Source organism: Gymnoscopelus braueri (genome assembly GCF_963280865.1).
Source record: "Gymnoscopelus braueri genome assembly, contig: SCAFFOLD_343, whole genome shotgun sequence".
NCBI classification, from domain to species: domain Eukaryota; kingdom Metazoa; phylum Chordata; class Actinopteri; order Myctophiformes; family Myctophidae; genus Gymnoscopelus; species Gymnoscopelus braueri.
Genome location: NW_027660498.1, coordinates 44,147 through 56,627, shown reverse-complemented (window position 1 = coordinate 56,627; position 12,481 = coordinate 44,147). Strand labels below are relative to the sequence as shown.

General features: G+C 38.9%; 1 protein-coding gene and 1 long non-coding RNA gene across 2 annotated transcripts; one reads left to right on the top strand and one right to left on the bottom strand.

Moving 5' to 3' along the window:
• Positions 1-5,349: 5,349 nt before the first annotated feature.
• Positions 5,350-9,251, bottom strand: LOC308081505. Its single transcript, XR_013932859.1, has 3 exons — positions 9,231-9,251; positions 8,104-8,191; positions 5,350-5,463 (listed from the first exon to the last, which is right to left on the bottom strand). It is a non-coding gene; the product is annotated as an uncharacterized lncRNA (long non-coding RNA).
• On the top strand, positions 5,461-12,050 carry LOC308081503 (cell adhesion molecule CEACAM20-like). The gene is made up of 5 exons (XM_080457880.1): positions 5,461-5,958; positions 6,242-6,301; positions 6,464-6,739; positions 6,908-7,150; positions 9,241-12,050. Exons 1-5 carry the CDS (start codon positions 5,928-5,930, stop codon positions 9,438-9,440), a joined length of 810 nt encoding a protein of 269 aa, XP_080314006.1. The 5' UTR covers positions 5,461-5,927; the 3' UTR covers positions 9,441-12,050.
• Positions 12,051-12,481: the final 431 nt, after the last annotated feature.

Sequence of the window (12,481 nt, the reverse complement as noted above, 5' to 3'; positions counted from 1 at the left end):
ACATGTTCACAAAAATAAATCTTGAATAAAGTGAACCATGAATGTTCATCAAGTTGTTTCCATTTGTTGTTCTCACAGAGATTAAACCTTGACCTGACCTTTAACAGAAGAGATTGACCTGATATTAAAAAATAACATCAGGAATGGATTCTACAAATGAAAACCCTAAAAAAGAGAGGTATTACACAGAGGTATTCTAGGACAAGCGGATCAAAAGTAAATCTTTTGCCAGGCGTTTAGTGGCCATTTTGGATATTTTCTTACACACTTGCACTATATTCTGTTAATTGAATTTCATTATACATTTCCTTAGAATCTATGTATGTAAACATGGTTTTAAATCTTTAGGTAATTTACAAAGAAACCTTTGTGTTCCATCTTTCATGAAAACCGAAGTACATCTTTTATGTCATATATAGTCACTATGTTGTCACTGCCTGTAATAGAAAACAAAATCTAGAGATGCTAATTTTAACAACCTTTTTGAACAATATATAATCTGGGCTTTATCCCAACCATTTTTCAAAGAGAGAGGGTCAATAATAAGAGAGAACCATCATTTTGAAGTAGAATGCTTCATTCGGATTTTGAAAACTGTGTTTTGGCATGTTTTTATAAAAGGAGTGATAACACACAGAAAGCTACCGCAGATGCAATGCTATCACATTTTTCCTAGCACTAAGGGTGTATACCTACCCAAAAATCACGATGAGAATTAATCCCCCCAGTTGATAAAAATGACCCCATATTTGTCCGTGAGCCAGGGGGCTCACGGACATACATACAAACTGCACACAGAAAGAATCTCGGTCATCATGAGTTTTCAAGATAGCTATTATTTACTCCTCCTGATAGATCTGCTAGCATGAAATATGCTGTACTTTAAAGTACTAGGTAACTTTTTCAACAAAACTAAAGTTAAATTGTATATCTTTTGTGAGTGGCAAATGTTTCACAACACCCACTCCATGAATTTCACCCCCGAAAGCCTTTTCTATTATAATTTCTATTGAAAAGGTGGCTCAGTGAGCCTTTCCCGCGAAAATGACGTCATCCGGCCGGAAAACGGAAACGCACCGGTTTCCTGTTTGGCCAGGAACTACCGCACTGGTTTTCTGTTTGGCCAGGAACTACCGCGCTAATAACAAAAAGGAATCTCACGCTGTTTTTAAGAGATTGTAGGATTTGAAGATCGAAAAACAACAGAAAAAGAAAACACAGCTCACGGTAACTATAGCACTGGCTAAGAGAAACGATCCACAGATAGTATAAAACAATTAAAAGAACGCTTTTTGAAACGCTTCCATCTTCCGGTGAAAACAAATGGAATTCTGGGTAACGGAGGAATAAACGAACGGCCTGCAGTGACGGTAATGACCAGCAGAGGCTGCTAAAAATCGTTATTTGTGGACCTGCATTGTATTACTTTAATAATAACAATTGACTTGCTGCAGTAGGTGTACATTTTTTTAATTAGTAGATCTCCCATTTTATATATTGTTTCCATACAGATCAGTCCAACAAGGTGGAGAGAGACCAACTAGTGAACAATTACAACCAAGTACAGGCCAGGAACACCAACCTGACTGAAGACCGAGAACAGTTACAGACCAGTTTTAACCGACTTAAGACAAGTTTTGAGCAGTTGCAGCAGACCAGGCAAAATAGCCCAGATGAAAAGAAAGATCAGTTACAAACCAGTTTTGACCAGTTACAGACCACTTTTAACCAGTTACAGACCAGACATAACCAACTGACTCAACAGAAAGACCAGCTACAGATCAGTTTTGACCAGTTACTAACAAGACATAACAGCCTGACTGAACAGAAAGGCCAATTACAGGACCGTTTTGAGCAGTTACAGACCAGACATAACCAACTGACCCAACAGAAAGACCAGCTACAGACCAGTTTTGACCAGTTACTGACCAGACATAACCAACTGACTGAACAGAAAGACCAGCTACAGACCAGTTTTGACCAGTTACTGACCAGACATAACCAACTGACTGAACATAAAGACCAGATACAGACCAGTTTTGACCAGTTACAGACCAGTTTTACCCAGTTACAGACCAGCCATAACCAACTGATTCAACAGAAAGATCAGCTACAGACCAGTTATAACCAGTTACAGACCAGTTTTAACCAGTTACAGACCAGATATAACCTACTGACTAAACAGAAAGGCCAGTTACAGAGCAGTTCTGACCAGTTACAGAGCAGTTCTGACCAGTTACAGACTAGGTTTGACCAGTTACAACTTGACATAACAACTTGACTGAAGAGCGAGATGACATGAAGATGAGGCTCTGTGGTGAGTGAGACATCCCTGTTTTTATTCATTGTGGGATCGCTAAAGCGATCACACTACTGTTATTGTCAACACCGTTTTTTGGCCCCTAACTAGTCCTTCATACTTTTAGCTACAAACTCCGTTCCAACTCTTCAACGTTCGGCCTACTCAGGACATGTCGGCTACCATTTGAATTTTTGAAATAATTTGTACTTTTAGAGATATTTCACTTTTTACTTCTAAAAAACTCCCATTCATTTCAATGGAGAAATTCATACTTTTAGATAGAAACTCCGTTCCAACTCTATAACGTTCAGCCTACTTAGGACATATTGGCTACCATTAGAATTTTTTGAAATAATTTGTACTTTTAGAGATATTTCACTTTTTAAATAGTAAAAATACTTAAAAGTTGATAAAAAGAGTAAAAATACTTAAAAGTTGTAAAAATTAGTAAAAGCTACTTTAAAGTAAATAAAATGACTAAAAATACTTTAAAGTAAATACCTTGAGTAAAAATACTTAAGAGTACTTATATTGAGTAAAAATACTTAAAAGTACTCAAAATGAGTAAAAATACTTAAAAGTTGAAAAAAATAGTAAAAATACTTAAAAGTTGATAAAAAGAGTAAAAATACTTAAAAGTTGTAAAAATTAGTAAAAGCTACTTTAAAGTAAATAAAGTGACTAAAAATACTTTAAAGTAAGTACCTTGATTAAAAATACTTAAGAGTACTTATACTGAGTAAAAATACTTAAAAGTACTCAACATGAGTAAAAATACTTAAAAGTTGAAAAAAATAGTAAAAATACTTAAAAGTTGTAAAAATTAGTAAAAAATACTTTAAAGTAAATAAAGTGACTAAAAATAATTTAAAGTAAATACCCTTTAGAACCTTTCAAACCTTTAGAACCTCTTAAACCTTTAGAACCTCTTAAACCTTTCAAACCTTTCAAACCTTTCAAACCTTTCAAACCTTTAGAACCTTTCAAACCTTTAGAACCTCTTAAACCTTTCAAACCTTTCAAACCTTTAGAACCTCTTAAACCTTTCAAACCTTTCAAACCTTTCAAACCTTTCAAACCTTTCAAACCTTTCAAACCTTTAGAACCATTCAAAGCTTTAGAACCTTTAGAACCTTTCAAACCTTTAGAACCTCTTAAACCTTTCAAACCTTTCAAACCTCTTAAACCTTTCAAACCTTTAGAACCTTTCAAAACTTTAGAACCTTTAAAACCTTTAGAACCATTCAAAGCTTTAGAACCTTTAGAACCTCTTAAACCTTTCAAACCTTTCAAACCTCTTAAACCTTTCAAACCTTTAGAACCTTTCAAAACTTTAGAACCTTTAAAACCTTTAAAACCTTTAAAACCTTTAAACCTTTCAAACCTTTAACTCTACTAACACTATCAATACTCAATACCATCAACATTCTTAGCGATCCCACACTGTTTCTTCAGGAACAGTACCTTCTAGTTGTTATATCATGTTGTTCAACATTTGTCATTCATTTGAGAGAGAGAACAAATTAAACAGTGTCCAACTTCATTGTTTTATTGTTAGAATCACCTGGATGGCAGAAATTCAACAGAGGTTGTTATTACATCTCTACTTGGGGGAAATCCTGGGAGGAGAGCAGACAGTGGTGTAGAGACAGACAATCAGACCTGATTGTTATAAAGAGCAAAGAAAAACTGTGTGTGTGTGTGTGTGTGTGTGTGTGTGTGTGTGTGTGTGTGTGTGTGTGTGTGATACAATAGCTGATGTTGTCTTTCTTTGTATGTTTGTTAGTTTTTTTTGTTTCGTGTTGAGTTGGTGTCTATTGTGTTGTTGATGGAAGCATCCTGTCATGACTTCCTGTCCTCTTCAGAGTAATGCACACACGCACCCACCCACACACCACCTACTCTCATCCCATACGTGCCCATGTAAGCGTGTGGTTTGCTAAACAAGAACAAGTACATTGTTCCAACCACAAACTCATGACACACACACACACACACACACACACACACACACACACACACACACACACACACACACACACACACACACACACACACACACACACACACACACACACACACACACGCCTTTTGGCCTGGTGGAGATACACCATTTTGAGGGAATGGACAGTCGAGAGTCTCATTTACTCACGTGCCACAGTTTAGAAAATGCATTTAATGTATTTGTATGTTTGTTAGTTTTTTTTGTTTCGTGTTGAGTTGGTGTCTATTGTGTTGTTGATGGAAGCATCCTGTCATGACTTCCTGTCCTCTTCAGAGTAATGCACACACGCACCCACCCACACACCACCTACTCTCATCCCATACGTGCCCATGTAAGCGTGTGGTTTGCTAAACAAGAACAAGTACATTGTTCCAACCACAAACTCATGACACACACACACACACACACACACACACACACACACACACACACACACACACACACACACACACACACACACTCACACTCACACTCACACACACGCACACACACACACACACACACGCGCCTGTAGATCTCCATCACACATAAAACACCATTTGCTTATACACACACTATGCTGATATTTCACATGACCAAAATCAACACAGCATTACAGTCTCAATACATTTACACTTAAAGTATTTACTTTACTTACTAGTCTAGTCCTAGTCTACACAAGGTTGTTAAAAAAGACACATTTTGCTAAGTTTGCACCTATCATTCACACTAATCAGGTATATGTCGCTCCGTTACCCATGCCTTTCAGCAGATGCACGCGCGCGCGCACACACACACACACACACACACACACACACACACACACACACACACACAGTACACACAGTACACATACACATACACATACACATACACATACACATACACATACACATACACATACACATACACATACACATACACATACACAACCTCGGGTGACCACAGAAAGGGGAAATGTTCTTTGAATGTACCAGCACTGTATGACTACTGTTTCATGGATGTTGTTGTCAAATGGCTGAAACAAATACATATAAAACCCAATACAATGAAAAATAAACGGATGAACTTGACAGTACAATTGATGAGAGAGGAGATTGGCATTCGACCACTGGCAGCTTGCAAACATCGATCACTGTACTGCCACCACATCAGTCCATCTGACCACTGGGGATACCTGGAACAGCAGAGCAAGTGTATGGTCAGTAACAGGGCACAGGTCAGGCATTGTTGCCACTTTAATGGTATCATTAAGGACTTGTATTCTGAATCAACTGCAGGTGTCTGAAGAAAACATTACAGTCATTGAGACAAGTTTTTCCAAATCTTTCGGAGACATACGTCCTTTAAATCTTGATGTATTCACAAGGTCATAGTAGGCTAATTGTCTTAAAAATACATTTTATTTTTATGTACCTGTCCACAACAATAAAGACCTTGAACCTTGAGCAGTCTGACCAAAATCCTGACTGTAAACCAACAAAGCAGTTATTTAGTGCCAAGATGTTCAGCGACACCAGAATTAGGAGACTGTATCCGCGCATCACTTCTTTCAGTAGCTGTGTAGCCTCCTCCCCACCACAAAACCAGTAGTAGGCCCCTGTCAGTGAGTGACTGTCAGTCAGTGAGTAGCAACACAGGATGAAGCAAACATCACTCTATCTTCTAGTCTGTGAGTACAAACACACAGTACTATTAGTTGTGTGTGTGTGTGTGTGTGTGTGTGTGTGTGTGTGTGTGTGTGTGTGTGTGTGTGTGTGTGTGTGTGTGTGTGTGTGTGTGTGTCATTCATTGGCCTTGCCATGCACCAACTATCGGACATGAAGGTCAAAGCAATCACACACATTTGTAAACGTCTCCATAATATCATTATTCAATGTAGTACACACATTACACATACAGTATCTGCAAACATACCTAAAATAATAAACAAACACCCTTTCTCTGTCTTCCAGTGGGTAATTCCATGCTGATTGTCTCAGCAGAAGTTCAAAACAGTAGCGATGTTATCAGAGGTAAGTCAGTTTGTCTGAACAAGTGTTCAAATTATCCACTGGAACTATTAGTGGAATCAAAAGGAATTAATCAGGGAACTGTTACAAGAAATATAGTTTAGATTTACAGTACATGATCCATCAAGCAGGAAATCAACTTTCTTCTCTGTCTCTGCCCCACAGCCTCTCTCAGACTCAGTCTTGACAGATCTCAGTTCTTCAAATATGAGTCTGTCTTTCTGAGCTGTGAGGACAGACAGTCTAACTCTACGGTCTGGAAAGTGAAGAGGAATGATATCATTATCATAAACAGCACCTCAGAGTGTGGCAAACGTGGCTGGGGGAAGATGAACAGCACAGGATGTCTGGTCAGTTCCATGTACCCCAAAACAGACAGTGGACTTTACTGGTGCGAGTCTTCAGAGGGAAAGAGTAACACTGTTAATATCACGGTGAATGGTACGTTCAATAAATCAACAACTGTTTTCTGTTTTTTTCTGTTTTTAAATTGTTTTTAAATAAGTTGTCTGCTAAAGAGTCTCGAGTCAAAACCTCATCATGTTGGCTACATCATATGTTGTGATGTAGCCTCAGTCAAATGCTCGCTATTCTGCTATCATTGTTCAGATGGACCTGTGATCCTGGAGAGCCCTGCACTTCCTGTGATGGAAGGAAGTGATGTCATGCTGCGCTGTAGGAACAAGACATCCTTTGACCTCCCAGCTGATTTCTATAAAGATGGATCCCTCATCAGGACTGAGTCTACAGGACAGATGACCATCCACAGTGTCTCCAAGTCTGATGAAGGATCCTACAAGTGTGACATCTCTGTCCTTGGAGAGTCACCAGAGAGCTGGATGCATGTGAGAGGTGAGTTAGTTGTGTACTAGTATGCATCACATACCCATACTAGTGACTAGATAGTCGATGTGTCAAAGGCAATTGTCGACAACTCGATGCAGTTTACCGCCATCACGTTCAGAATTTGCACCAAAGTCATGTTTCAAAGCACAAATGTTTCACAAGTGAGAGGTTTTATTTAAATTAAGCATGCGTAATTGATAATTACTAGGCATGTCTGTTTATAAGTTACAATATTTGTTTTGTTATAATTATTTACTATGTTGGTGAAACATCAGCGAGAGAGGACAGCACAGCTCACTTTAATCATATACTGAGTTGACTCCTATCCCTAGAGCTTATTGGTCAGCTGCTGTATAATCCCAAGGGCTGATGCAACAGCTGGTAAAGCTGTATCTTCCCAAGGGGTAATAGGGCAGTTAACCATTAAGCACAGCTAAAGTGGCAAGGTGGGTGACTGACTCCGTGAGCAACCTTGCTGCATAATTATGTGAGGTCTAGAGTATAGAATACATTTAGGACACTCGATCCCTACATTTTCAAGTTGGCCTCATGGTGGCCTAAATAATATATTTAAGGGGTTAAAGTCACAATGCAATAAATGTCACTGTTTGTTGTGACCATGAGAGCCAAACAGCTTTTTGATATGTCCTTCTGATTTCCTATAATTAGCTTCCAAAATAGTGGGAGGGACAAAGCCAAGCGTCTGCTCTACCTCCTGAGCCACTGCCACTCCCAGGACTTTCTCTTCTGTCCATAGGGGTCACTTTTGCCCATAGGGGGCGCCACAAATGTAAAAAGTTAAACCGCTGTAGAAATTCCCCCCTGCAGCTTCCTCAGGTCCTGACAGCTGCAACCCACGGTCACGACGTACACAACTCTTACACAAGGGACATCTGTGGTGTTAAAGGAGAAATCCGGACATTTTAAGTGTTATCTTTGATGTGTCGCTTATCACTCACCATCCTTGAAAGGGACGTTGAGTTATTTCAGAGAGTCCCGTGTCGTCATTTTTTCGACCCCCTCCGTTGGCATAATGGGAGCGTGTGCCTAAGAGAAATTCGTCTATTATAACCGATGCAAAGTTATTTTTTTCTCTACTACTACTCATTGTAGAGTCTCATGATACTCAAACATGCACTGAAAGTTCCTTAGAAGCTAATGCTAATGCCGAACGAGCTAACGCTGTTTGCTTATTTCTCTCCCTGGCAACACCGAGTTGCCAGGTTCTGGGAGAGAAACAAGCAACCAGCGTTAGCTCGTTCGGCATTAGCATTAGCCTCGTTCATGATGTTTTTTCACATGGGCCTGTTATAGCGCCACCAGGAGGCCGATTTGTGCAAAACCCTTTTTTTTTACATTACTCCTACAGATTTTATCCAAACGTCATGCAAATCGGTACACAGTATCTCTATAGTCATGTGATCAACACAAATCTGTCAGATTTCCCATATTCCATCCTCATTGCCTATGGTTGGCTTCCAAAGTTTGCAGGATTGGTCCATTTTGAACAAAAAGCCTCAAACTATGCACGCAGCTTGCGATTTCCGTGAATTTTCACACGCACATTCCCACTAGGCCGAGGAAGAAATGCCACCCTTTTCACATTGGCCTGTTATAGCGCCACCAGCAGGTCTAATTTAGAATGCAGTGTCTGATTGCCGTGAAAGACCTAAGAATAAATGGCACCCTTTTCACATTGGCCTATTATAGCGCCACCAGGAGGCCACAATAACGTACCTGACCTGGCGGAGACCTGTGCTCCGAGGAGCACTTTTTCTAGTTATCCATATTATAGGAAATCTAATGAGTGAAATTTAACATTTTTATAATTGAAAACGAGATATATTGAAAGATGAAACCCTAACCCAAAATAATATTTTTAAAAGTGTTTACATGGATATGAATGCATAACAAGTCAGCTATGAGGTGGGGGGGAAATAAATGTATTCATATTTAGTAATATTTTGGGCTGAGTTAAGTCACGGGTCAAATGAAAAATGTGATATTCAGTTCTGCTTCCACCCTACTCTTAGTCTAAATAGTAAAACAGAATAACAATGAAGCAGAATTTAAGGTATTGTCTTACCCTGCTTCAGATTCTCCGGCCTCCATAGAGAACGACGAATCAGACCCTCCCCCTTTCTCTCTCCCTCCCCCTTCCTCTTTCCCTCCCTCTGTCTCTCTGCCTCCATATTTCTATCCTCTGGTGTGTGCTGGAGTCTCCATCTTTCTGCTGATTTGGGGTCTGTGTCTGTGGAATAAATGCAGAGGTACGTCAATGATGTTCACACCATAGACTGTAAAAAGAATGGACTAAGCCACACCCCTGGTTTCTACAGACCAAAAATGAAGCCGATTGTTCAGGAATTTGAAATCCGCCATCTTTAATATATACCAAAAAGCAACGGGGAATAGGAACCGGAAATCAATCCCTAAAGAATGCTATTGGTTGGGTAGCTTGTCAATCAAGAGCGGGGGCGGGGAATGAATGCTATTGGTTGTGTAACTTGTCAATCAATCATCCCGCCCCTCCTAGAGCATAGCCTACTTTATCGTCAATTAAAAAATAAATGGGACCATAATTTACCAAAACGCATATCATGAGGATTGAAAGGAGACTTTAAACTAGCGACTAGAAGCATATAGTATTTATGACAATGTTTATTAAGGTAAGAAAATCAAGTCTAAAGTTCGTCAAAAGCCCATCCGCTTGCATTGAGAGAATATTCTTTCTGACACCAGCAGGGGTAAAACAGCGAAACTACAGGCCATTCATATGAACTGTCTCTTCCGTATTAGACTCAATGTACAACTCTCAAGCTGGCCCCTTGGTTCACACATAGGCTACAGACATTTAGAGAACAGCATGTGATGTAACTGTTCCTTATTATTTTTGGGACGAGCCAATGAAACACTGGCTTCCTTGGCTTGGGGTGTCCTTTTCATACTCTATAGGTTTGAACTGTAATCCATTCCTCTGTCTGTCTGGAGCATTATGTCCAACTTAGCATAAGGTTACTATACATCTAGGGAAGGTGGTGAGTTGTGTACTAAAAGTGATAATCCACACACACACACACACACACACACACACACACACACACACACACACACACACACACACACACACACACACACACACACACACACACACACACACACACACACACACACACACACACACACACACGTATAGAAATAAAACAAGGAACAAGGTACCTTATGCTGTACTTAAAGGAGAATTCTGGACCACGTTTTTCTCACCTTAATATGATGTTATTATGTCCTAGGATGAGTGGTACAGGAAAACCACGAGATTTGAACAAAACAGTATATATAAGATCGTGATAAAAATATGCGATCTAGAGCATGGCCCGCCGCTCTGGTTTTTAGCTGCGGTGGACTCGGGATGGAGTTATGAAAATGTTCTACTGTACCACTCGTCCTAGGACATAATAACATATTAAAGGTAAGAAAAACGTGGTCCGGAATTCTCCTTTAATGTTTACTTTTTCCATCTTGCGCTTATATTTGATATTCTTTCTATGTATCACTGTATCTAATGTTTCTGTTTCTGAAAGCAATCGACCAAGTCAAATTCCTTCAATGTGAAAATGGTTCTGATAAAAAAAATAAAAAAAAATAAAAAAAGATTTTTACCGGCAGCTGACTTGATAATTTCCATTGTTTCAGAAATACATCTATTTAAGTCTAATATCTAATCAGATCTAAACATATTAACTTATTGTATGGTTTTGTATATTATTATTGTATTTTTATGCTGCAGGCTGTAGAACAGAGAGCCAGAGTGAAGATGTGACGTATGCTGATGTGAGAGTGATGCAGACAGCTCAACACACGGCGGGGAGCGGTACAGTGACAAATACCCCAAAATACACCACATTACATTTTATTATAGAGTAACTCAACACCACTCCGAGCTCCAGTGGTGTAAAGTAACTAAGTACATTTACTCAAGTACTGTACTTAAGTACACTTTTGAGGTATTTTTTACTTTACTGGAGTATTTACAATTGTCTATACTTTTACTTCTACTCCACTACATCTCGGAGGCAAATATTGTACTTTTACTCCACTACAATTATTTGAAAACTTTAGTTACTGGTTACTTTGCAGATATAAATTATTATATTATAAAACATACATTAACCACTTTAGCCCTATATTATACCTAAAAATTAGCCGATCTACAAGCTCACAACGCATCGCAACGCGTTGAGAGCTTGTAGATCTGATATTTTCAAACATTTTAGTACTTTTACTTTTGGTACTTTAAATAGAATTTGATACCAATATTTTTGTACTTTTAGTGAGTACTTCTACATTGCAGTATTGATACTTTTACTTAAGTAAAACAGTTGAGTACTTTTTCCACCACTGCCGAGCTCACATACTCTGATCACATGCTTATGTTCTGTTGTTTATGACACCAGAGTGTCAATTGTTTTAACCAACCACTTAAACCCCAGCATCCGTATTGTGGGGAAAGCTTTCTCAGCGTTTTGCAACACGCTGTGAGCTTGTCGATCAGCTATTTTCTATTTTTCCCTCAGTAACAGTGAACAGAAAAGACACTATAGAGCCCTGATGGACGCCGCTCAACCATTTTGGGGTTTAACCCATTCAGACTGGGACCGCATCTTCATTTTTAGATTTCTTTGGGCTATTCAAAAATAGCAGATATACAAGCTCATAGCGCGGCACCGAGTGCCACGCTATGAGCTTGAGTATATCTGCTATTTTGAAAAATCGTGGAAAATTTGTGCAAATCTTTGAATATATATATTTTTAAAGCGAACATTTTCAACTCAAATCATTGCTTCTGGGAATTCTACAAATGTCTTCTAAATGTAAATCTAAATCCAAAACATTTTTTTTTGGTATTTGGCCGTGGACGCCATCTCAAAATATTTTGTTCCAGGGACCCCCAGAAGTTGTAACAGAGTTACAATGTTCGCTATATATATATATTCAAAGACTTGCACAAATTTTCATGATTTAAAAAAAATAGCAGATCTATAAGCTCATAGCGCAGCACTCTGTGCCGCGATATGAGCTTGTATATCTGCTATTTTTTGAATAGCAAAATAAATCTTAAAATGACACGGATGCGTCCCGGTCTTAAAGGGTTAAGTGGTTAACACTTGAAACGCTTTTTGTTTTGTTTTGTTTTTCCAGGCCAGACCTCTGCAGAACAAGACATCTACTCCATGGTGAAGATAAACACAGGTCAGTCACAATATACACAGCTATATATACTGATGGATTCTAACCAAAGATGCAGGTCTCATTCATCAGCCTCGTCTACGTAAACAC

What these genes read in the sequence shown, in the direction of transcription:
- LOC308081503 (XM_080457880.1), top strand. Translation starts at nt 5,928, where the DNA reads ATGAAGCAAACATCACTCTATCTTCTAGTCT. An exon ending in CAGTAGCGATGTTATCAGAG is followed by an intron (nt 6,302 to 6,463) that starts GTAAGTCAGTTT and finishes TCTGCCCCACAG; the next exon opens with CCTCTCTCAGACTCAGTCTT. An exon ending in GAGCTGGATGCATGTGAGAG is followed by an intron (nt 7,151 to 9,240) that starts GTGAGTTAGTTG and finishes ACCCTGCTTCAG; the next exon opens with ATTCTCCGGCCTCCATAGAG.